General features: G+C 53.8%; 9 protein-coding genes across 9 annotated transcripts; 7 read left to right on the top strand and 2 right to left on the bottom strand.

Annotated features, from left to right (window-relative positions):
- Positions 1-401: 401 nt before the first annotated feature.
- On the bottom strand, positions 402-870 carry J4E86_009945 (uncharacterized protein; the record flags this gene model as incomplete). The annotated part of the gene is made up of 3 exons (XM_051450445.1): positions 402-594; positions 645-752; positions 833-870. 3 exons carry the CDS (start codon positions 868-870, stop codon positions 402-404), a joined length of 339 nt encoding a protein of 112 aa, XP_051298366.1.
- Positions 871-2,181: 1,311 nt separating this feature from the next.
- Positions 2,182-4,722, bottom strand: J4E86_009944 (uncharacterized protein; the record flags this gene model as incomplete). The annotated part of the gene is made up of 1 exon (XM_051450444.1): positions 2,182-4,722. One exon carries the CDS (start codon positions 4,720-4,722, stop codon positions 2,182-2,184), a length of 2,541 nt encoding a protein of 846 aa, XP_051298365.1.
- Positions 4,723-7,489: 2,767 nt separating this feature from the next.
- J4E86_009943 (uncharacterized protein) lies at positions 7,490-8,971 on the top strand (the record flags this gene model as incomplete). Its single annotated transcript, XM_051450443.1, has 3 exons — positions 7,490-7,582; positions 7,630-7,893; positions 7,943-8,971. The coding sequence occupies 3 exons, from the start codon at positions 7,490-7,492 to the stop codon at positions 8,969-8,971; spliced, it is 1,386 nt and encodes a 461-aa protein (XP_051298364.1).
- Positions 8,972-10,363: 1,392 nt separating this feature from the next.
- LYS1 (Saccharopine dehydrogenase) lies at positions 10,364-12,043 on the top strand (the record flags this gene model as incomplete). Its single annotated transcript, XM_051450442.1, has 4 exons — positions 10,364-10,547; positions 10,650-10,748; positions 10,808-10,878; positions 10,934-12,043. 4 exons carry the CDS (start codon positions 10,364-10,366, stop codon positions 12,041-12,043), a joined length of 1,464 nt encoding a protein of 487 aa, XP_051298363.1.
- A 406-nt stretch (positions 12,044-12,449) lies between these two features.
- IDI1 (isopentenyl-diphosphate delta-isomerase idi1) lies at positions 12,450-13,354 on the top strand (the record flags this gene model as incomplete). Its single annotated transcript, XM_051450441.1, has 3 exons — positions 12,450-12,675; positions 12,728-13,066; positions 13,122-13,354. 3 exons carry the CDS (start codon positions 12,450-12,452, stop codon positions 13,352-13,354), a joined length of 798 nt encoding a protein of 265 aa, XP_051298362.1.
- A 1,704-nt stretch (positions 13,355-15,058) lies between these two features.
- On the top strand, positions 15,059-15,943 carry J4E86_009940 (uncharacterized protein; the record flags this gene model as incomplete). The annotated part of the gene is made up of 2 exons (XM_051450440.1): positions 15,059-15,462; positions 15,508-15,943. 2 exons carry the CDS (start codon positions 15,059-15,061, stop codon positions 15,941-15,943), a joined length of 840 nt encoding a protein of 279 aa, XP_051298361.1.
- A 1,017-nt stretch (positions 15,944-16,960) lies between these two features.
- On the top strand, positions 16,961-18,349 carry J4E86_009939 (uncharacterized protein; the record flags this gene model as incomplete). Its single annotated transcript, XM_051450439.1, has 1 exon — positions 16,961-18,349. One exon carries the CDS (start codon positions 16,961-16,963, stop codon positions 18,347-18,349), a length of 1,389 nt encoding a protein of 462 aa, XP_051298360.1.
- Positions 18,350-19,181: 832 nt separating this feature from the next.
- On the top strand, positions 19,182-19,903 carry ERG1 (Squalene epoxidase; the record flags this gene model as incomplete). Its single annotated transcript, XM_051450438.1, has 2 exons — positions 19,182-19,737; positions 19,809-19,903. 2 exons carry the CDS (start codon positions 19,182-19,184, stop codon positions 19,901-19,903), a joined length of 651 nt encoding a protein of 216 aa, XP_051298359.1.
- Positions 19,904-21,780: 1,877 nt separating this feature from the next.
- J4E86_009937 (uncharacterized protein) lies at positions 21,781-23,558 on the top strand (the record flags this gene model as incomplete). The annotated part of the gene is made up of 2 exons (XM_051450437.1): positions 21,781-22,597; positions 22,645-23,558. The coding sequence occupies 2 exons, from the start codon at positions 21,781-21,783 to the stop codon at positions 23,556-23,558; spliced, it is 1,731 nt and encodes a 576-aa protein (XP_051298358.1).
- Positions 23,559-24,702: the final 1,144 nt, after the last annotated feature.

Here is a 24,702-nt window from a genome sequence, read left to right as displayed (position 1 = left end):
CCTCCACATGCCATTCACACAAGCGTACGTTTGACGGCATCTCCACGCCTGATTTGGGTGTTATCAATAGTGCCGAAGAATGGTATGGTGTGACGTTTAAAGTAGTCAGAGGAGTAGCGCATCATCTCCATGACCACGATACATGGGAAATAGGCGCGGGGGCAGTTTGGAGGTGGATTGAACGCTTATGAATCAATCCTCTTGGTCCTCAGGTCTCCAATGGTCAAGTGCAAGATGTTTGTAGCAGTTGATATTGAAAATTATTATCACGATGCTACTTCCCCGCTTGTTGCCCATGATTCAAACCCTCAACAAAACAGTATCCGTCTAATCAATATCCGAGTCTAGTCTGGAGCTGGACGCGATCGTCGGTGCTTGCGGGGCGTCTTGGGTTGTGCGCTCTATGCCTCGAGGTTGTTCTGGATAGCGGTCTCGAGGGCCTTGGGGTTGGCACCAACGACCTCGGCAACCTTGTCGCCGTTCTTGAAAAGGATGAAGGTGGGCATGGCGCGGATGCCGAGCTTTCCTGCAACCTCGGAGAGTTCGTCGACGTCGAGCTTGTAGAAGCGCGCGCTGGGGTACTTCTCGGAGAACCTACAAGGCGGTTAGTCGCGGCTAGCTGCCAGGGCAGTGCGGATACTTACTTGACGACCTGGGGAGCGATCACTTTACAAGGGCCGCACCATGTCGCGAAGCAGTCGAGGACCATGAGGGTGTCCTTCACAGCCATGGCCTCGTCGAAGTCGCTCGTCCTACGATGCTGTCGCGTCAGCGCATGCCGATGGGGTATGACGTCGCGCATTTCATATGAGATGCGACGGGAATGACTCACTTCATGAGGTTGTGTACACCCTGCTTTTCGTCGCTCATTTTGGCGGTGTTGGAGAAGAACTTTTGGGTGAAGAGTGGTCGGTAGAGGTTTGCGGTCGATGTGGGGTGGATAGCTGTTCGCAGGCGCGCAGATGTGAGCAGTGTTCTGGTGGCTCGGAAGGACGACGGCGCAAACATAGTATATGTAGAAGGGTAATGAGACAGCAGGGGAAGGCGATTTCAAAGAACTCGGCTGATGGAATGAACTGGCCGCCGTTGCCGATAACAATTCTGATGCGCTTATTTTTCGGCAAAGCCGTTCGAGTCCCTGCGCAAATCGAAGATTCGCTGTGATGGCGGGCGGAGAGTAGCTAGAGATAGGGACTTGGTACTTACAATTTCAAATATCGGCGGGTATATGGAACGGACGAGGGAGTAGGGTTTCTAAAGGGTTCCTAGGTCTGGCGTTATGATGATAAAGCGCGGATTACTGTACACTCGCGGCGCAGAGGGGCTGCCATGATAGATGACGTGCTTGCCCGACCGCCCGATTTGCCCCACCAGGGTCCTCCTGCTTCCTTTGGTAAGGCGACGGCGGCATGCATGTGCTTCCCCTGCCTTTGAACAGCCTCCTACGTTAGATACGGCAATGGATACGAGAGAATCACGGCTCACGGTATCGTGTTCGACGTAGCAGTCGTCTCTGTGTCGCGCGAGATGCCATGCTAGGTGAAGATTTCCTTGCACCACCGCCATTTCAAGTGGCCTACAAGACGTACACGCTACGTCACAACACGGTGGAGAGCATCATCGAGGTCCGATAATACAAGATGCAAAGCTGATACAGCTGATTTAAACTAAAGTCTCTTCATAAAGAGTGGTGAACGCAGCATCTTCTCGACGCCGTGCCCGTGGTATCTGCCCTAAACGTTATACAATGTGACAATCCAAATCCCGAATTCAGGCCTCAAGCCCGTCTATATACTACAGATGTTTCCTAACACGCTTAAAAATCACAACCGGAAATGAGGGCATCACAGAAGCCGCCACAGGCAGCTTGTGGTAACATGCCGAAAAATAACTCTGAAACAAACACCAACGCCACGCTATGCAGTCTGGAAGACGATCCGAATGCAGGTAGGTAGTCCGAGCGAGCACGTCCATCCAAGGGTCGATTGGTTCAGGAGACGCATGCAGCCAAGCCAAAAAAAGCACGAGATAGGTAAGGAAATACAAATGAGTGGTCGTAGTTGGAAGAGACATGCAAGGAAATGGTAAGGAGCGACAGGATACAAAGGAAAGCAAAATGAATGGCGCGGCGTGGCATGCATGCGTGTTCCTGAAACATATCAATCATCGAAAATGGGAGTGTTACTCTTGCCCGGACAGCCCGTGCGATCGGCCTTGTACTGGTGTACTAGATCGCTTCTGAATGTCCAGGAGCCTAGCGGAACCAGCGCTGAGGTGACGAACGTGACCCTTCCCGAGATCGACGCTTCTAGCGCGCTGAAGCATGACTGGCTCACTATCCGACGTTGGGGACGTCGGTGAGTCCGGGTCCGGTGACTCTTGCCCCATATCGGCAACCTTGGATGATGGATCCTCAGTATCATCGAGAAACATGCTTAGGAGGCCTTCAGTCGATTTAACCCGGGGTCGGCGATGGATGATGGTGGGCTGGCGAACGACGCTTCCTTGGACAAATTCTTCTTCCTGGCCAGAAGGCATCTGCGCAGGTGCAGGCTCAACCTCCTCATCCGACTCAGCAGCGGCGTCTAGCGTCATGAGCGTGCTGCTAGCCTTGCGTCCCCGATCATCGCTTGCATAAGGAGATCGACCTCTTTGGTCTGGCAGCGGGGTTAACTTTTTGAAGTATTCATCGTCCGCCATGCCTAATTCCTCGTAGGACGCACTGAAATCGTCATTGCGTTGCGGGGCTGAGGATGTCAGACTGGCGCGCATCTGCGACCGGTTCGACGATCGCTTGGGTGGTCTACCAGAGAGCCACGACCCCTCAGAGTCGACAGAGGCGAGTGATTGCGACATGACATTGATAGGCGCCCCTGGACTGACTGGAGAATCTGAGCGATCTCCAGGAAGTGACCCCACACGGAGGTCTGAGAGATGCTGGCTTCTACGGCGAGCGGCGATGACGCTTGTGGAAGGGACTTCTGGCGACTGCACCCGTGAATCTGGAGGTGACAGGGGGAACTCCGGTAGGTCTTCCCTGAATTTGGACATTGTCCGTCGGGGTACGCTAGAAGGTCTCTTGATCTGAATTGGTTGAGTAGGAGGAGCGGTTCCAACCAGGTGAGGTGGGAGGGGTTGGCGAGACATGGACTCTCGCGATGTGTTGGAAAATGAGATCTCTGATGGTGTGGGTCGTGCCTGGTCTTGCGAGTTGCGTTTGCCTCTTCGGAAAAGAGATGCAAATACACCCATACGTCTGCCCTCTGAGCTACGCCGGCGTGTAGAGGAACCGTGTTTTGACGTGACAAAGGTATCGGCCGTGTCAACGGGATGCAGCGAGCCGCTTCGGGTAGGATCGTTCGCGTGCTCGATAGAATCTACAGGCGTGTCATGTGCAAGCTTCTCCGAGATGAGTTCTGGCAAGATTGAAGCGTTGGAAGGTCCGCGTGTGTGTACTTGTGCGGAAGCACTGCCTCGCGAATAACGAACAGCTCGGGCATCAGATACAACGGGGTCTTCTGTAGGACTTTCCAACGGCGTCGGCAATTGACTGTACTCAGCACGGGGTGTGACGGGCATCTCCAGTTGCTGGGGCTGAGGCGGCGTAGATGGGCGGACATCCTCCATGGGCATAGGCGCCTCCCGCTCGATACCGAGACCGACCATGCCGGTGCCGTCCTTGCTGGGAGTCGCAGGCGTGCCTCTTGCTTCCATGGCATTTTGTTTCTCTGCACGGCGCTCTAGTCTCCTGCGCAACCGCTCCTGGTCGGCCTTGGCCTTCTTCTCTCTCCGCCTCTTGTCTCGTTCTAGGATATCGCGGAGTGCTCCGGCGTCGAGTTCGTCGGCGAGGTCGTCGATCCGGCTCGTCCTTCGGCTCGCTTTCTCATCTGTACTGCTAATGGGTCGGCGGGTGGATTTGTCGCTGTAGGTGTTGGGCGACATGCGGTCGCTGGCGTAGTGGTTGGAGCCGACGGAGACGCGGATAGTCGGGCGGGGAGAGAACATGTCGAGCGCGCTCACGCGGAAGGCACGGTTCTCTGAATTGCCAGACATGGATGAATGGATGGAGTTTTCGAGGGGCAGCGATACGTTTGACGTGGGACGCTCGAAGCGGTGGTTCAGGGCGCCCTTGACCTTCTTGCTGTCTCTGCGGAGCATGCCTCCCGAGCTGGCGGCTGGACGTTTCTGCGGCATTGGTAATGACATGGCGCGGATCTCCTCTTCGCGGACGTGGTCATGTTCTCTTCGCCTCTTGCTCGACTTCCGGCGGATCAGGGAAGAGTCTCCGGGCATATCCTTGCGCATTGACTGGGGTCGCTGCAGCTTACCACGGTCCTTTGCTGAGGGCGGCAGGCTGGAATGGGAGTGGTCGTGGAAGTTGTAGGGGATTCCGGCGTGGTCGTGGGTTATTGGGCGCAGGTGCGGGCTGTGAGCCAAGCGGTGCTGCTTGGGCAGGGCGGTGATGTCTTCGGCGCTCGTTTGGACCACCCAGTCTTTGGCAAAAGCGGGCTCGGGAAGCATCTTTTCAACGTCGCGTACCGATGCGGTAGAGCGTGAACTACCCCTTCGCCGGCGCTGGCGCTGGCTGGGCCCTCGTCGCGGTCCATTTGCCGTCTGAATCGTGCTGGCTTGCTCTGCGACAGGCCGCTTCCTGTCTGTAACCTCGGTGGGTCCGTCTCTGAATTTAGCGGCCTTTCTGCGTCTTCGCCCAAACAGCCACATGGAGCTGTGCGAGCGCCAGGGCAGCGACAGAAGCAAGGCAGGGGAATAGGGTGGAGGGTTGAGTCGCGGCGGTCGCGATAGGCGGCGCGAGCGTGAGAAAGCGATTATACGCGGGTGGGCTGCATGGTGGACGGGCTTTGGCGACGGGTAGCACTTGGCGCAAACGGCTGGTGAATCGTGAAAATGGAAGTGGAGGTAGAGTGATATGGACGGCGAGGCGAATGATGTGAATGCAGCGGGAGGGAGCGTGATGTCAGACTCCTCAGACTCCTAACCGGCTGGCAGGCTCAGGCTTAACCGTGCTTGCCTCCAGGGTTGTGGCTCGACCTGCCGATCTGCGACTACCTAAAATAGCCTCAGTTTCGTCGGGCAATTGCTACGCCCACCGCGACTGCCACCACAGAACTCGTCACGTTGTTCAGCGCGTGCCTCGACGCACCATGCCGAACTCTCAAATCTGGGACCCAAAAAGCTCTATCAATCACTCCAACTCCATCCATCTCTGTATGGCGACGCCGATTCATTCGGCTCAAGCTGCCTCGTTTCCGACACGAGCGTACCCAACGCCACCCTCACCCACCTGGCATGGCTTCGCTCATCACGCCGGGGCCAATCACGCCCCGGCATCGCCAACTCAATCTCTCGACCAACACCGCGCAGTTGGTGCCAGGCCTGTGAGCCACGGTGCCTAAGAAAAAAACACTTCTCGTCATTTCCAGCGAGGCCGCAGGGACAACACATCGGACGACGGTACGGTGCATGGCAGCGCGCTGCGGGAAGTATCGAATATCGAAAATTCAGCGGGACATGGACAGCCACGTCGGTCTTGCAGGCCAACGGCGCCATTGTCCAGCCAGCGAATCCCCCTGTACCCCTCCCAGTCCATCGAGCGACGGCAACAGTGTCGTGCGGTCCTCCACTCAGGTACCCGTGTCTCCCACAGGCACCTCTCCCATTTGTTATGCGGGGGTTCCTTATCATCGGACTACACCGTTTTGCCGGGCGGGAAAACGGGCGCTGTCACATGCTTGCGCTTTTCGTCCTGAAAACTAACGGTCCTTCCAAGACTCTTCACGCCGTGAAACCCCCGCCTGCGTTTCAAGTGCACGATGCTGTGTTCCATCGTGTCCTATTTATCTGTATTCTCGTATAGAAGTCTTCTCGCGTTAGTGGCATCCCGCAGCATGTCTCGGCTACATTTCCAGGACCCAACGTCACGACTACGTCTAGCATCCAAGGTCGCCTTGTCTGGGGAAACGCACAGTGTGCCGTAGCCCAAACGCACACGCTTGCACGCGTCCAGATCTAGCACTATTGAGAGATCGGCGGCTAACAGCAAGGCTAAACTTACCTACTCCACGTTTTTACAGGTCACCCGAGTCGTTCGAGCACGAAACAATCATTAAACTTCGAATGTAGGGCCGGTGTCATGAGTCTAATCTGGTCCCTTATATCGTCCACGAGCGGAAGGTTTGGATAATATCTTAGATCTTAGATCGCAGCTGATGTTGGAAACGCGGTCGTGAGCTTCTTAATACCGAGACATCACCTCTTTCAAGGAAAAGATCGAACAATGCTGCATCCTACATCAACATAGGAACCTGCAAAGTGGGTAACCTAACGTCAACGTAGGCTTTGGAGTGTTAGTTTGTTAGTTGAATGAAGTGATGCTATTGTCAGGCCTTGTTGGCGGGGTAGCTGACTGTGCGACATTGCTCTTGCCGGAGTCTCCCACGGCATCTACGTATGATGCAAGCAAAATGTTGTCTTGCTACCACAGCTGCGATTAAGCGTGTGAGACTTGACTGTAGTGGTCATGTCTGCATTGCCAGAAAATGGCAGGGATTTCAACTCGATTAGCCAAATTGCGCCCCAGAGTTAGACTTCACAAGCAAGACGCAGTGATGTCTCGGTACCAGGAAGCTAACGACCGCGTTTCCAGTGCGTCAATTGAAGCGAGCTCGCGTGCCTGAATGATATGAGTACCTCGGATTGCAGGACCATCCGATAGCTTGCCAGTTTTGCACTCTGGTAGTCTTGTTTCTTCTGGTGTGGGAGTACTTTCGGTCCTGCTACTCTACTCATCTATGAAATTACAAGCAGCCAGACACAATGCTCACTTTCGACCATCGCCAACACAGCCTTTGCGAGTACTGTTCTGGCCATCTGCTATTGTTAGATTCCGGTCTTGACTTCTGAATTCAAACTGTTGGCGAGACACATGCTCAAAACTGACGCCGATTGCTCTTTGCGCTGTTATGTGCAAGAGAGTCTGTGTCTGTATCAAACTCGAGTCTGTGAAGAAGGCGGAGCATTGACCAAGAAACAGTACAGTCAACACTTACCGTCTGCTCCAACACAGTCTGGAGTATTGTGTATATCTAGGCACATTACTATTGTGGTTGCACGCCTTCGACCACGGCTGATCATGACCATTGGAGTGCATTGCGGCTTATGCAATAAGAACGGCAGATATCTTCCATTCCACAGGCTAGAAGCGCATATAGCGGCTACGCGTTGCTTATCTTGTGCAAACTGATGAGAAATGTGTGAGCTGTCGGTGTGGAGTTATGGATCGATGCGCTGTTGCGCGATACTGGATCCGGAAGGGCGGCACCCGAGGTCGCTCCTTCCATGCCAACAAACCGTTGGACCCTGTAAACAAACACTGCCCACCGCCTGAACACCACCACCCCACGATAGCGAACAGCCCAAGACGATACGACTGAGAAGCCCACGTCCGAACACCATCGCACAACGACCCAACATGTCTTACAATGGGCGCATGAGCATGGCGCGGACTACGCAGCACAACCAGCGCGCGCCACCCGCAAACGAACACGACGCTTTCATGACCTTGGTATGCGCGCAGCCCCCCTCTGACTTTGCGCATCACTAACCAAACAGCCCGATCACGAAATTGCAGGATGCATCTCAGATATCGGAATCCAGTTCAGCGTCTCCGACTTGCAGAAACCAAACCCCCAAATCATCCAGAAAGTTTTCGAATGGCTCGCCGAGCTACTCATGAACACGACGCGCGAGGTCGTTGCGCCGGCAATGCGCGCTGCGGCGGAAGACATGTGCGGTGGCGATGCGGAGAGACTCTATACGAGCGACACCAGGGATCTGATGGCTTTCTTCGTCATCCTGAGGAAATTGCTTCGCGAAGTAAGTGACTTTGACAATCACGCCTCATGGCCCGTCCTGACAATTCCAGTGTGGCATCCACGACTTCACTTTCAACGACCTGTACAAGCCCACGCACGGTCGTCTGGTCAAGATCTTCTCGTACATGATCAACTTCATCCGCTTCCGGGAATCTCAAACCGAAATCATAGACGAGCACTTCAACAAGGCCGAGCGCACGAAGCTACGAATCGAGCAGCTATACGACGACAAGCAAGCAAAAGAGATGCAGTTGGCTGAGCTCGAGCGCAACCGCGCGGCGACACAAAGGCTGATGCAAGAGAAAGAGAAACGCAACAACGAACTCAAGAGCAGGCTGCTAGAGTTGAAGAGGGGTCAAGAAGCGGTTGCAGAGAAACTTGAGCGTGCCAAAGCTGAGCAAGATAGGTTGAAGAAGCTGCTGCAACAGAAAGTGGAGAACAAGGAGAACGTGCAGCGCGAGGTTATCAAGCTGAAGCCGTACACACAACAGAGCCCCACTGCGTTGGAGGACTCCCTGCGGGACTTAAGCGATCGACTGACTGGGGACAAGACTCAGATCGACATGCTGGACCGCCGTGCTCGTGCCCTGCAGACATCTACCGACTCATTTGCTGTAGTTGCGACTGATGTTACTTCGTGCACACGATTACTCACAGACGTACAAGCCGATTTGTCGCGCGAGGAAGAGGAGTTGGCAAAGGCTTCAAGACATCGAGATGCATTGGCAGACCGAAGCAACAACGTCCGCGACGTTGAACGACAAGAACGACTACTACAAAAACAACTCGGCAACATCAACGCCCGAACCAACAAACTGAAGACAAAAGGCGACGAAGAAGCGGAACGTGCGCGCAAACGGATGGAGGAGTTACGCGAGACACATGCGAAGTTGACTGAAGAGCGAGGGGAGAAAGGACGGGAAATGGAGAGGAGGCGCGTACGCATCGAACAGACGGAGAAGAAGATGGCTGAGCTCAAGGACAACATTGAGAACGAGGTGCACGCTGCTCATGACGAGTATCTTAAGATGGAAAGCCATATCAAGCTCTACATTACGGAGATGGAGCAAAGCATCTGAGATTGTTATACCCTATGAACGAGTCACGTCGGCGTTTGGAATTTGTTTCGAGATACCATGATGTTGCAGGGCGGGAAAGTGATACCATGTAGTTTCTGACTTAATTACCGTTCTTTTTCGTTTCCCACTCTTGCATTCCTGTCATGATGTCAGGGGGTATCTTGTTCAATACCTTTTCTGCTACTTGCAGTCTATGTAAATGTCTGAATACAGCAAAAGTCACTTCAATACATCGGTCACAGGTAAGAAGAGGCGCGTACACCAGGGCCCCACCGTAAGAGTCGCTAGGGTTAGCACGCATAATGAGGAGTACCAGTATGGATCAGGGTCCTCCCTATACCCGATATCGTACGTCGAGCAGCAGTACCTGCATAAGCTTGAGCAGGTGACCATTTCATCGGGTTGAGAACAAGACGTGCTGCTCATAGTCGCATTCATATGCATCAGAAGGCGTACATAAGCTGTATGGCACGTTAACTGAGAAACGAACTAAATAGGCCTCAGGCCTGCAGCCTACGTCAACATAGAAGCATATAAGATAAGTAATCTAGCGTTGATGTAGGCTGTAGACCTGTTTAGGTTTTCTCTTGTATTAGGTGACGGGAGCTGGTGGAATCTTCTTGGTGTTGCAAGAGCGCTGGGCAGCAAATGTACGTCTCCTAAGGTAGCACCACGAAATTGGAAAAGGGACGACCCGTACCGTACTACATCAACCAATAGATTTTCCTTCATGCCGGTCATAATTACCGCTCTGACGCTTGTTTATCTTATACATACGTACATTCACGCCCTTTGACTCAAAAGCGGGGTTCTGACACCTACTGGCGAAGACTCATCTATGCTTATCATGTAGTAAAATGTTTTAGTCTAGATTTTTGCGAAGCGACCCACCGCCATGATTTCTTTTGCGTTTGTTCCTACAAAAATCGATAGCATGTGGCGGATCAAGGTTGAGCATGTCTTGGTGTCGCGTGCAGCAAGTCCGCGGCCAATATCTTCACCGCGTCTGCGTAAGAAGGCGGTGAGGTGGGTCGCCAATGGTATGGTCAACCCGCAGATGCCTCAATACTTGACCCAAGACAGGCGTCTCGGCCACATTTTCTCCAGGTTTGTGGAGAGAAAATAGATCGAGAGCGGAAGAAAGAAGTCTACTCCGCCTTGGATGCATGAAAGCAGAATCGTCTCGTTGGCCACCACCCGACGACAACCCCACATGCGAGCGAATGCGGCTTAGGTCCCGATCACGGCCCTGCGCCTACATCATGGCTCTTCGCAGCAGATTTTCAGATTTTTGTGCTCCTTGACTCACACTGAACCAATCCTCAGCAATTAAATACCGCTCATCCTCCACCAACCCTCTTACCTCCTCATTATCCACATCAATTGCCCAACATGTGTCCTCCCACCGAAGAAACACCCGCTACCAACGGCCATACCAACGGCACCAACGGCGCCAATGGCAGCAAGGAAGGCTTCACAGGTGTTACCACCAGACAGAACCCTCACCCTACACACAAGAGCCCGTATGCGCCTGTGGGTGACTTTTTGTCGAATGTCGGCCGGTTCAAGATTATCGGTACGTCATAACGCCTATCTCCAGCGCTATCGGACGCGCACACAGGCGGATCGAAGTTTTGGTATCGAGAAGATCGAAACGTTGCTGACTTTACCTGCGCAGAGAGCACACTAAGAGAGGGCGAGCAATTCGCCAACGCTTACTTCGATCTTGAAGCTAAGATCAAGATTGCGAGAGCTCTTGACAACTTTGGTGTTGACTGTACGGCTATGCTTCCCAGCGCTTGGCGCAAAATTTCCAGAGACTGACAGCAAATTCAGACATCGAAGTCACCAGCCCTGCTGCCTCTGAGCAGTCAAGAAGGGACTGTGAGGCGCTTTGCAAGCTCGGAGTACGTACTTTATCGCAATGTCTCAGCCGTGAGAACGCATGCTAACGCCTGCTAGTTGAAAGCCAAGATCCTTACCCACGTACGATGCCACATGGACGATGCAAGAATCGCTGTCGAGACCGGTGTTGATGGCCTCGATGTCGTCATCGGAACCTCCGCGTACCTCCGCGAGCACAGTCACGGCAAGGACATGACATACATCAAGAACACAGCGCTGGAGGTTATCGAGTTCGTCAAGAGCAAGGGCAAGGAGATCCGATTCAGCTCTGAGGACTCGTTCCGATCGGACCTGGTTGATCTCCTGTCCATCTACAGCGCTGTTGACAAGGTTGGTGTAGACCGTGTCGGTATCGCCGATACCGTTGGTTGCGCGTCCCCTCGTCAAGTGTACGATCTCGTACGAACTCTGCGCGGTGTCGTTTCCTGCGACATTGAGACACATTTCCACAACGACTCTGGCTGCGCCATTGCCAACGCTTTCTGTGCGCTAGAGGCAGGTGCCACGCACATTGATACCTCGGTGCTCGGTATTGGTGAGCGTAACGGTATTACTCCCCTCGGCGGTCTGATGGCCCGCATGATCGTTGCCGACCGCGAATATGTTACCAGCAAGTACAACATCAAGGCGCTCAAGGAAGTTGAGGACTTGGTTGCCGACCTTGTTGAGGTCAACATTCCGTTCAACAACTACATCACTGGATTCTGTGCCTTTACCCACAAGGCTGGCATTCACGCCAAGGCCATTCTCAACAACCCTTCCACATATGAGATCATAAACCCGCAAGATTTCGGCATGTCCCGATATGTACACTTTGCCAGCAGGCTTACCGGATGGAACGCGATTAAGAGCCGTGCTGAGCAGCTTGGCTTGAAGATGACGGATGCGCAGTACAAGGAGTGCACGTCCAAGATCAAGGCCATTGCAGACATCCGCAAGATCGCTCTTGACGACACCGACTCGATCATCCGTACCTACCACAACAACCTGCACGCCAAGGAGGAGGTGCCTCTGCTACCGGGTATGACAGAGGAAGAGAAGAAGAAGTTTGCCGAAGCTGAGGCCGAACTGAACGGCGTCTCAGAGAAGCGGGAGCTTGATGCCACCGCAGATGCACAGGCCGAGGTGCCCGTTGCCAAGAAGAACAAGACCGCCACTGTGGCATAAGCGCAAGACGCTGTGTAAATACGGGATTTCTGGAGTTGGTTGTTTCCTTTACTACTGTCAGGGGTGTATTTTCCGAGCATATCTGCATGTATTCCGGTTACGGAAAAGTTTCTGAGTTTTTGATACCTGGACCGAAAAGCCCAGTGGCTTCGGCAATGATAGACAACGAATCAAAAGCGCTTGCAAGCCAAAAGTATTTACTCCAGTCTTGTCGGTTTGGCGCGTTGCCGTTTGCCACATGCCTGCCAGTTGACCCAGACCGCCGCGGAGGTGGAGACCCTGCATGAAGGGGCGCGTGCACGCTTTCTTCATCGTCCCGACCGCCCCCTCCAAAATACCCCGAGGTCAGGACTCAATACAGACGCCTCAATTGCTCTCCCATACGCTCTTGTCACGATTTGCAACCATGGCCACTATCGAGACTGTTACTCAGCAGCCTGAGATCACGGCGGAGAATGTCCTGCGCCTCTTCCCCGAAGTCAACACGGCACTCATCGGGGGATCGCACAACTCGGCCACGAGCGACAGTGCGCTGCAAGGCTACGATGAGGAGCAGATACGGCTGATGGACGAGGTGTGCATCGTCCTGGACAATAACGATATCCCTATCGGCAGTGCGACCAAGAAACTCTGTATGTGGCTCCGCTCGCGACTCGTCGATGGATGGCGACTGACAAGCTCCAGGCCACTTGATGGAGAACATTGATCGTGGACTCCTCCACCGCGCATTTTCCGTCTTCCTCTTCGACTCCCAGAATCGCCTCCTTCTGCAGCAGCGCGCGACCGAGAAGATCACATTCCCGGACATGTGGACAAATACCTGCTGTTCGCACCCGCTGGGCATACCCGGAGAGACTGGCGTAGGACTAGAGGAATCTGTCCAGGGTGTGCGTCGCGCAGCAGTGCGCAAGCTCAACCACGAACTGGGCATCAAGGCCGAACAGGTGCCCGTTGACGACTTCAAATTCCTTACACGGATACACTACAAGTCGCCCAGCGATGGCACCTGGGGCGAGCATGAGAGTAAGTTGTACCACTGGGTTATCGGTATACGGGACGAATGCTTACCATATACTAGTTGACTACATTTTGTTCATGAAAGCCGATGTCGACCTAAACGTCAACCCGAACGAGGCGCGCGACTCCAGATGGGTGTCTCAGGAAGATCTCAAGACCATGTTCCAGGACAAGTCGCTCAAGTTCACACCGTGGTTCAAGCTCATCTGCGAAAGCATGCTGTTCGAATGGTGGGACCATCTCGACTCTGGCCTGGAGAAGTACATGGGCGAGACAGAGATCCGGCGCATGTAAGGCATGCGAAGTAGCTGTCATCAATCCCCCCGCCGCTATTCGAGCGTCCCGATCCCCAGATGCTTGGCCGAGACCTGCCCCCATTTCCGAAAGTGAGGCGGTACGTGCATGCAAGCCCGGCCTTTTAGATACCACCACTGCCATTTAATCCAGTCATTGACCATTGTCTTGTTCCCCACGCTCATTAGTCGTCATGGCTTTATCGTGCGGACATCAAGGCGCGCTCCTCTCCTATCGTTGCTTTCCCATGACAGTGCGTGACAGTTGATCCATGCTGACCCCGCCGTATGCTATTCTTCAGCTGATTGACTACTGGAATCAAGCCAAAACGCAGATAACAGTACAGAGGAAGAGTTCCGGATGTTTGCTTTATCGTTAGCTGTCAGAGAGAGTAGCCTTGATGGTAGTCTCACTTCTGCGCTTATCCGTTGTGAGGAGGTCCAGCCGAGGTGTGCAGCTCAACCCTTCCTGTTTACCCCACAACCTCTTCCCAGGCGCCCTATGTCACCGCGCTACTCTATCGCTACGTACGTATCCTCGCTACAAGCGACTCGCAAACAAGCTGTGACCTGTGTCGCCAAACGATTGGCAAGCAAGCAACAAAGCAACAAAGCAACATCTTCGTTGAGCCGCTTCGGCCCGACACCAAGTCCAAGGTCACAGGGCGAGTGATAACGAAACTCGTATGCTTAACGGGCTAAGCGGTTGGTCCGAAGATAGCTCCCGCATTGAGCCATGTGAAGCGTGACCTGTGCCTCCACTCGACGGCGCTTGGTACGCCGATCAAGCCGGGTAGGTGAGGTATATCAAAGTCCAGACTTCCCATCTTCATCTCCGTCACAGACACCCACAGCTTGTCAATCCTCGTCCCATACTACATCAGCTTACTAGCCGCTGTGCCCCCACGGCATACGCATCGTACTGCAGCCGAGCTGTGCAATCCTTCACGATACGCAGCTGCTGCCGCTCGACATCAGCCAAGCATCGTACTGCAGTGCTGTCACTGGTCTTGTGACAAAGCTGCCAGCGAGTCAAAAAGCAAAGCCCAAACTCTAAGCAGCCATACATCAACTGCCACCAGTCCACACACACAAAGATTGGCACATCGACGGCCCAGGCGCATACTATCTACGCAAGACACGCAAAGGTTGGTACATCGATAGTCACAGGCGCATACCATCGACGCAAGACTACCTCATCGGACTCACACCCTACGACGTATCTGTCAAGCGTGTACTCAAAAAGGACCTCTGCAGCCTCACACATTGATGTCGGTTGATCTACGTCAAGCCTTCACTTCTTTACGTTACCCTTCTCGAGTCGATACCGTCTCGAGATCGCAGCTCTCTAGAGTCCATACAGGAGATCTAAATCGTCCGGCTAAAACGTAAACACCCACCAACAAGCTCAGAAAAGGTATACCAATGTAGCAGGCAATCGACGGTCACGGCTCCTGCTCAGCCCACGACGACCCATTGTAGCAATCAGACTAGACTAATCACAATTTAGTAGTGTTGTTTGAACTCAAGGTCGTCGTCTTGATATCCCGCAGTTCAAGTGACTAACGTCTCACCCACGCCGAATCCCGTTCAAGCCCTGCGGGGAACACCTCACGCTGGCGAATTCGACGACTGTCCCCATAATTAAACGAAGCGGCAGATCCCATCTGAATACTAGTAGAGGCTTACAGTCGAAACCACAATCATGGCGAAAACATTCTCCCCTGTTGCGCCAGTCAGCTGTAATTATACAGTGGACGCGAAGTCTTCAACCTTGAAGTCGGCTAACATCAGGGTCAATGAAGTACCGGCTAGCTTCAGGATCTTGAAGCCGAAGTCAACTTCTGCTGGCGCTATTGTTCTGCCTCCGCTCACCGACGGCGTTCGCGTCGTTACGGCTGCGGAGTACAAGCAGGCTGCTGAGTGTCTGGCGGAAGCCTTCGGCCAGGACGATGTTGCGAGATACTTCGTAGACGTGCCCGATCGTGCGCACTGGACTGCGGAGCAAAAGTGGGCGCTACATGTTGAGATTCTCGAGTACATAACCTATGCTCACATCCTCAAGGGACTAGTGACTACGGTGGGCGACTTCGAAGCAGTTGCCCTATGGTAAGTCTTGGAGACAATGAAGGCTTCGCGAGCTCACGCAACTAGGATGCCACCCGGTCAGAACATGGACGACTATCTGACTATGTTTCGCTCTGGCATGTGGCGCCTCAACTACCGCCTCTCCGCCGAAGGGAAACGGCGCTTCTTCGACGAGTTCATGCCCCTCCTCCACGACACTATGCACACCACGCTTGGTCAGCGAGAGCATGACGCCTGGTACCTTGTCTACCTAGGCACTAGGCCCAGTGGTCGTGGCAAAGGGCACGCTCGTAAACTCATTGAGCATGTAACGAAGCTTGCAGACCGCGAAGGCAGGCCATGCTACTTGGAGTCGAGCAACGCCACGAACCCTCCGATTTACAGAAAGTTCGGCTTCGAAGAGACGAGGCAGATCAACCTTCAGAGGGGTGGAAGAAATATCCCGCTGGACATCATGGTCAGGGAACCCATGCAGAGCATGGAGAAGAAGAGGGGCTTGTAGGAGACTGACAGGGCACTGAGGGCATAACACCATTTCAACATGCGTGTCGCGAGGGAAAATGAGTTCTTGTGTAGTGAGATTTTGCGATATCCTTCAACAGGATCGTGTTTAGGAGAGACGTAGGCTGTAGTTGTTGAGTTTATTCGCTCGTTCTGTCTGGAATTTAAGGCTGTACTCCGCAACTGCTTTCATGATCTTCTGAAGAGCGACAAGTGATCCAAACGTATTCCGCAACTTCAACTATGATTTTCCGAAGAGTGATGAGTGATCCAAACGTATTTAGCTGCCAACGCATCGTATCAGAAGTGGAATCAGAATCCTTGAGCTGAAGCTCTTCCGAAATAAGCTCAGGCTAGAGAGACGCAGTGATAGTTCCAACATAAGCAAAACTCGTTTCACCTACCCAACAGGCCGTGAAAATAGGATGCGCTGACATGACGCCATGGAGTGCGGATCGCAATATCGTGATAAGCCAGATTCGTAACCATGGTTCCTCAGTATTGCGGGATATGGAATATTGGTTAGACGAGAGATTGGGGTGGAGCATGATAATCGTCGGGTGGGCAGTGCAGCATTGACGACAAATTGCGGTGTCATGAAACGCGGCATTGTTGCCCAGTTGCCAAACATGCTACGCCCTTCATCTCCTGATGATCCGCTGAGGCCGACTCTATAGCTCTGTCTTCTCGCGCACCTGTTCGTAGTGAATGATCTAGCGACTGTCCTCTAGCTTCATCTCAGCAGCGTAATCGATAAAAAAGTGGTGTCGGCCCACTCGCGAATCCGCTTCTCAGTCCAGTCGGGCGCATCCGCAGCGCTACTCAACGCACCCCGCAAGCCTCGCCCATTGCCCATTGCACGCGTCGAGGGCCTGCAGACGGTCATCGTGCAGCCTGCCAGCACATCCGCGCGCAGAGGTTTTGCTGGAGCCTGCCACCCAACACCACGTAATCCCTCGCCCTCGCACCAAGTTCCCCCCTTCGCATTCCCGCTCCCGCCCATATTCCGCCATATACCATGGTTACCCAGCGCCGATACTCGGTCACGGGCCAGACGCCCCCCGACGATGCCGAAGCCATGAAAGCGCGCTCTCCCAAACTGCAGCCTCTGGATACTAGCGTGCAGACTCCCCCGTGCGGCTACTGTGACGGCGCGCCGGAGCTGAGTTCAAACAGCGAGGCCAGCGCGGCCGGCCAGCGAAGAGGGAGGAATATGGCCCAGAAGGGCACTATCGTACGCACATCAAGCAAACGATCCGCGACCCAGCTGCCTTCGCCCAGCTCGCCCACGCATCAGCTGCCGCCCAAGATCCCGAGATACAGACTCAACGTGGATATAGACATAGGCTCCGACACAGACACCGACTCGGATGATACGGATCTCCTGGGCGACGGCAGCGAGCATGACGACTGCCACGGCTTCGAGAGTCAGGCTACCTCGTTCCCATCGACGCCTGAGCACTCGCAGCCCTTTGGCGTGTCGAGCCTGCCCGATGCCACACGCCTGGAAGGGTTGCAACTGTATGCAGAAGAAAGGCCCGATGACGATGAGCACATGGACGACTACGCGCTCTCACCCTCTCATTCCAGAAATCACAGCCTGAACCGTGTCCAACTCGATGGGTCCAACGACGTCCAGAAGGATTGGGCCGCACATATTGCCTCTCACAAAGAGGAGGCTGAGATTGTTCACATGGAAGATGTCCAGGCTACGTCTGCCCAAGAAACACATGCGCCTCCAACCGAAGACACGACCCCCGCCCCGCCAACCTTCGTCACCCTCCCGCCCGAGATCCGTCACCAAATCTACCGAAACTGCGAGAACCTCGTCATCGATAAGCCCCTCGTATACTGCATCTCTACCTTCGACGGCCAAATGCAGCACGCCCTCGCTTCCGTATCGCGCCTCGTCCGCTCCGAAGCGCTCGCCATCTTCTACAGCTACAACCTCTGGGTCATAAAAGTCGAGTTCAAGATGATGTACGAAGCCTTCCGAGACTGGATCATCCGGCTGGGCGATGGCGCAGGGCTCTTGCGGCTCGTCAGCTTTTCAGTGCGTGGCGCGCTGTTCAAGCCCAGACGGAGCCACACACAGAGCATGCTCATTCACGGGCATCTTGTGCAGCTCGCTCCGGGTGTTATCGGGCCTGCGCCAGCATCGCAAGAGGACTTCTACTGCCCGCCAGACGGCGACGCGAGCTTCAAGATCGATCTCAGTGAGAAGTTTGCTGGTGGAAAAGTGCAGCTCGTTAGGAACGATGGCACCAGCGAGGCGGGAGAGCAGGCGAGACTTCGCTTGGGCAGGATGGTGAATGTGCTGTGGGAGAAGAGGCAAGCTGGTACGCTCAATGGCCAGGATTGGATTGACATGGTCGATGGCTTCATCACCTTCATCGGGGGGTGGTAAGACGTCAAGAGAAACTGAACAGGTCCGCAGCCTACATCAACTTGAATATATCCAAAGTAGGTGACCCAACGTCGATGTAGGCTCCAGACCTGTTCAGGTTTCCTTCTTGTATGGGGTGGTAATGCGAAAGATAGTCCTTCTTAGTGCACACGGTGTTGTGGTATATTGGTTATGTAATGGCGTATAGCATGAGATTCACGACGTTCTGCATGGGCTGGGGCGTTGTCTGGGATGGTAAAAGGTTGCGGCATCGTCATTTATCGCACATTTCGTATCATTTCGAAGGGTAATGATGGGGGTGGAAGAGGAGGTAATACTCTCGATTTTGTAGACAGCTTTCTGGTTGTAGAAATATTCATATACCCCTTTACAATGGCCGTCTGCTCGAAATACGATTACCAACGTACGTTAACCTAGGGAAAACTGAACTCTCTAGAGGCTACGTTGATGTTAGATCACCTACTTCGCCTGTTTTTGTCTTGATGTAGTCTTCAGAGTTGTTTGATTTTTTTTCTTGTACAATGTGAGCGTGTATTCGGGCTAGCCAAAATTCGATTATACCCGTTCGGAAGACGGAAGCCTTTCAGCAAACAACAGCCCACCCTCCATCTTAGATGAGCTGGCGATCCGGGGTCTCGGACTTCTCCTATTCCGGCTGGCACGTGCGTCTTGATAATGAAGAAAAACCTCACGATCCTCGCAAAGTGCAGAGTGCCACAAAAATAACAAAACACACTCTTTTCGCAAACGGTCCATGATTGGATTGGGTCACTCCTTCGGTTTCTACTTCTCGTGTTAATACGTTCCGATAGAGGAAGACGATAACACCAAAATGCGCATCCTCTTCGCCCTCGGCGCCATCCTCGGTGTCCTAACCACCTTGATGTACACGCTAGACTCACACCTGGAGAAGTTCTACATCTTCACGCCTTCCGGCCTACACACCCTATCTCAAGAAGCCATTGCCCTACACGGCAACGACACAGCATCCGTCGTCTCCCACATCGTCACTTCCCTCTCCGCAATCCACGGGCCCCACATCAACCTCGACGAAGAATGGATCTTCAACAACGCAGGTGGAGCCATGGGCGCCATGTACATTATCCACGCGTCCATTACTGAGTATCTAATTGTTTTTGGTACTGCGATTGGAACAGAGGGGCATACGGGACGGCATACCGCGGATGACTACTTCCATATTCTCAAGGGCGAGCAGGTGGCTTATGCGCCTGGCAAGGGCGTTTATGGGGCAGAGAGGTATCCCCAGGGGAGTGTGCATCATCTTACCAGGGGCGATGTGAAGCAGTACAAGATGGAGGGTGAATGCTTTGCGCTGGAGTATGCGAGGGGGTGGATTCCGCCTATGCTTGGGTTTGGGTATGCTGATAGTAAGTCTCCTCTCTTTTACCACTCTAACCGCAGTTTACGGTTCAGTTCAAGACTAACTGGTGGATAATAGCCTTTTCGAGTACGTTGGATTTCCCAACGTTGTGGAGGACTACGGTGGTTACCGGGCGGGAGATGATTGGAAACCTGATGATGGGCAAGTTGTGAGAGGAAGGCAAACTTTGACAGACGAGAGTTCGTAGTAGAGTTTACATTTCTTGTAAGATTGAGTCATTGTTCATACTCATTCTACTTGGACGTTGGAACACGTCAGCACGTTATTCAAGGAAAAATCCGAACGCTGTAGAGCCTACATTAAGATAAAAACATGCAAAGTAGGTGACCTAACATCAATGTAGGCTCTAGACATGTTTAGTTTTCTTCTTGTATGAGGTGTTTGCATGCTTGTGCAAAAGTGTGTAGTAGTGTGCAACGACGTTAGATGCTCCAAAGCTAATCGGCTCTATGACATATGTAAAGCTGTCTAGGTTTGATTCACGATGTAGTTCCTTCACTGTCAGTGCTCTCTATACGTCATCCCGATCAATGCCGTGTCGGAACTACGGCACTTTCGACCAGGCCATGCAACCAAGTTCCTTGATCAGAAGGGCGGAGTTGAGTTCCCTGCATGAGTGCGTATAATAGTCATCTGGTAGTCGCAGCTAGATGCCGTATTCCAGTAGTGTGCTGTATGTGCAAGGGTGGAACGACACTGCGCAGCGCGGGGAATTTTGACCGTCGTCGCAAGCGACGTCTACCCCAACATGTGTGTGGTGAGCATCCTGATTGGCATAGACGTACATTGATAAAGACCGCGAGATCCGTTTTATCAGCTGCAAGCGTACACCGAGTATGGCGTCAGTTTGGGGTGAGGCTGGAACACAGGGTTTCGGGATGCGGCGGCTGGAGCCAAGAGGTGGTGGGCAACGTTGGACGAGAATGGCCGGTAGACCTGCTCGAGACCCGATGCTATTATAGGAGGTGCAGAGAGCTAGATGATGGCAGACGATGCTAGTCGTGTCAAACTTTGGGCTAGCAAACGTGCTATTGAAAAGCTTTTCTTCAGCGCGACAGATGGAAGACGTAGGTGAAAGCATACGGCTGTGACGAAGGGGCTGGGGTGGAGAGCTGGAAGAGGCTGGGCAATAAATCAAGCATTCCGGTTTGGAAGAGCCGTCGTCTCAACGGGCCAATATGGAGGCAGCGAACGGGTGCAGGGGTTGGGCTGTGGCTGTGGACGGAACACGGGTGCAATTATCGAAATACGATTACCCAAACGCCGTGCGTCGGGGCGTCGAGTGCGTAGGAGGCGTGCCGCGCGCTCCAAGGTGGTCAAGCTGCCGCGAGGATCCACGTCTTTCCCTTGATCGAGGTGGAGGGCCATGACGAGGCCTGGCTCGAGGGTAAGACGGCACAGGATCGAGGGAAGGATCATGATGCGGATTCGGAGCCATGGCGAAACAAGGCTTATTGAGCCTCCTGCGGCGGATCATTCGTGGCTAAGGGTTCGGTAGCCGCTCAGATTGGCGTGGGTGCAGATCTGAGGCAGCCACCACAATTAGAAACGGACACTTGGTCGGAAGAGCTGACGCGTAAATCCTCTTTTCCCAGCACAACGCGCAACGCTGCTGGGTGGACGAGCGAGCAGCGTGGGATGCCATGCCAGCAGCCATGGCCAGCGACCCACCGCAGCGTTTGAGGTCGCGCGTCTCAGACGGGGCTGCTTGGTGTCGCAGCGTCCGGGAGCGCGGCGGCTCGTGATGTCATGTGTTGTTGAGTCTGGTGGTCTGGCGCGTCCTCTCTGGCGTCGCTCGGGCCGGCGCCACTTTTGGCCCAGTTAGTGACGCATGTCTGAAAGCGTTGACACGCTGCCGCCGCCGTCCACTCATCATCGACCCTGGCTGCATGTCCTGCATGTCGCTCGCTCTCGTTTCCTGTGATAACCTCCCCTGCGCTCGCTTTTCCTGATTGCTAGTTGACTTTACTTTCCGCTGTTTCTTTACTCTTTGCATTCGCTTGCTCCGCTCGGGCTCCCCTCTGCCGCCATGTTGCCCTCGTTATCTGCCCGCAGCCTAGCCCTACTCTCGCTACCCGCCGTGCGCATTGCCCTCGCCCAGTCCATCTCCATATCGCTAGGGAACAGCCCGCCCGATGGCGCCTCCGACTACCTCGACCCCTCGTATGCCGGCTTCGGCATCGAGCCCTCGAACCTCTTCTCCTTCACCGGCAAGGAGGAGCCCAACCAATTCACCGTCAAGCTGCTCCAGAACCTCGCAGACTACTCGGGCGCGCCGCCGCACATTCGCTTGGGAGGAAACACGCAGGACTACATGGTCTTTGAGTCGAGCAACACAAACTATGGCTGGACCTCAAACCCAGACTCGACGGCACAGGGTGCCATTGCGGCCGACTCCATGATCATTGGGCCCAACTACTTCGCCGCGCTCGAGCGCTTTCCCAAGGACACGCCCGTCACCTTCGGACTCAACATGGCCTACATGGACGACGACTACGAGGATAAGATCACCGCACTGGCGCAAGCCGCCGTCGACGGCATGAAGAACGTCAAACTCTATTCGTTCGAGATTGGCAACGAGCCCGACCTGTGGCTCCAGAACTCGTTCCGCTCTGCGCCCTGGGACGGAAAGACATACACTTCCCAATGGCTGGACCGCGCCGAGGTCGTCTACGAGCGCGTGCTCAAGGCTGCCAACCTGCCATCATCCTTCTTTGAATCTCCTGCGACCGCCTCCACCATCGGGACAACCTTCGAGATTGCGCAACTCGTCGACGATGGCATCATGGAGGGTAGGAACGGCGACAACTTCCTGGCCACCTGGAATCAGCACGACTACTTCTATTGTATGTCTCCTTCCCCCTAATCCACATGCTGTACTAACATGCTGCAGTCATCGGAGTGACCCCCACCCCCCTCACTCTCGACGACCTCATGGACCTCGATGCCACCAACACCCAATTCAAGTACTGGGAGAAGCAGGTCGGAATCGCCCTCAAGACAGACCACCCCTACGTGCTGCGCGAGATGAGCTCCGTTGGGCCAATAGGCATGCCCGGCGTCAGTGATACCCTCGGTGCTTCCCTTTGGACGCTCAACTTCTTCCTCTACGCAGCCTCCATTGGTATCTCCTCGGTCCAGATGCACATGACCGACAACTCCAACGCCAGTGCCTGGCAGCCCATCCCCATGTACGGTCGTGAAACCTCGTTCGTACGACCGCAGTACTACGCCCATGCCGCCGTCGCACAGATTGTCGGCAACGGCAACGGAACCACGCAGATTGCAGCTCTCTCTACCAGCAACGTAGGTGCTGCGTACGACGGTCGCATCCGTGCGTACGCCGCCTACGCAAACGATCATCTGCAGTCCATCACTATGATCAACGCTAAACAGGCCAATGCGTCTTCATCCGACAAGGGCAGCTTCACGTTCAACCTTAACCTGGGCTCTGCACACGCCAACAAGGATGTCTTCATCTCTTACCTCACAGGTCCTGGCGCAGAGTCGCAGACAGACATCACATGGAACGGCATGAAGTACGACGACATTACCGGCGCGTCCTCAGTCACTGACAACACTGTCACAACCACCAAAGCCGACGGCAACGGCAGGATCTCTGTTCCCGTCCGCGACAGCCAAGCTGCAGTAGCAAACATTGGCTCCCAGATTGGCACCAACGCCGTCCTCAAACCAGACGGCACGCAGGCGAAGAAGAGTAATGCCGCTTCGACCCCGACCGGCGGGGCCAACTACGCCATAATAAGTGGTCTGTTGGCCATGATGGCGGCATTCATCGCCGCGTAATGGCAGGTGTAGCGAGCCATATTTTCCTTTGTCAATCAACCCAAGCATCATGGAATTGCATATGCATTATGACGGCGTTCTTCTTGCGATAGCAGGCTTTTCATCCGCATCATTCATGGTCAGGATACTCCGCCTCATTGCTTCAACTGGGATTTGGATTAATCGGTCATGCGGACGGGGATCATTAATGACACGCGACACAAAGACGTTTTTTTTTTTTTTGGAACAGGATATATAGGCGCGATGACGGCGCCTGGAGTGTATATACACGGTTTCTATTGCATCAAAGCCAGCACACGCTGTACCCTGATAGTTAGATTCTAGATTTCTAGAACTGCAAATCTCATACCTGATACCCTTTCATGATCATTGTTCCTTTCAACACGGGCTTACAGCTTCCGAACAAACTAATAAATCGTGATTGTATTGCAACACCTCGTGTGAGATCGTCGTGAGACGTAAGTGGAGATTCAGATACCAAGCTTTTCAGGCTTCCTGCCTTACCGCGGGGTCGGGATCGGAGGTTGCAGCATGTACCGTTGCCGCGCCCGCTTCTGGCGCGCGTTGGTGGCGAGCATCGTGGGACGCCCTGCGTTTTGACTTTTCTCGGTAAGCTCGGGGCAAGGGATTGCCAGAGGCAGCCCTGGAGGTAACAACAGCTTTGTTTTATGCAGGCCAAGGTACCTGCATAGTCTCGGAACTGTCATGGGTAGTGTATTTATAGATGGTTTGGTGTGAAAGAAATAAGTGCAAAGGTACCTAGGTAGATGCGGTTTGGTCAAAGGACTGCAAAGACTTGGAGGAATGTCTGAATGCGCGCGAAACTTGCTGTTGGTAGAGCCGGCTCAGACGATGCGAAACCCACGTCTTGGTCGTAACCCACTGTCGTATTCGAGAGCAGCCTTTGTCGTGCTGGCATGCTCTTCGAGGGAATTGTTCAATACCCTGGTACCTAGGTAGTCAATACCTTACAGCCTACATCGACGCTACGTCTTTCTACCTGCATATTGTTGTTCTAACGTAGGCCTCAGGCTAATCTAAAACATTCCTTGTGTAAGATGATAGGAGGAATGTATCCCTAATATCTACATGTACTTTGATTACTACTTCTTTTGACGCCTTGTACGTGGAACACGATCAAGTC

This window comes from Alternaria arbusti, assembly GCF_024043155.1.
Source record: "Alternaria arbusti strain BMP 1465 chromosome Unknown scaffold_19, whole genome shotgun sequence".
Lineage (NCBI taxonomy): Eukaryota > Fungi > Ascomycota > Dothideomycetes > Pleosporales > Pleosporaceae > Alternaria > Alternaria arbusti.
Note: the sequence above shows the minus strand (reverse complement) of the source record. Positions and strands in the feature narration are given on the sequence as shown.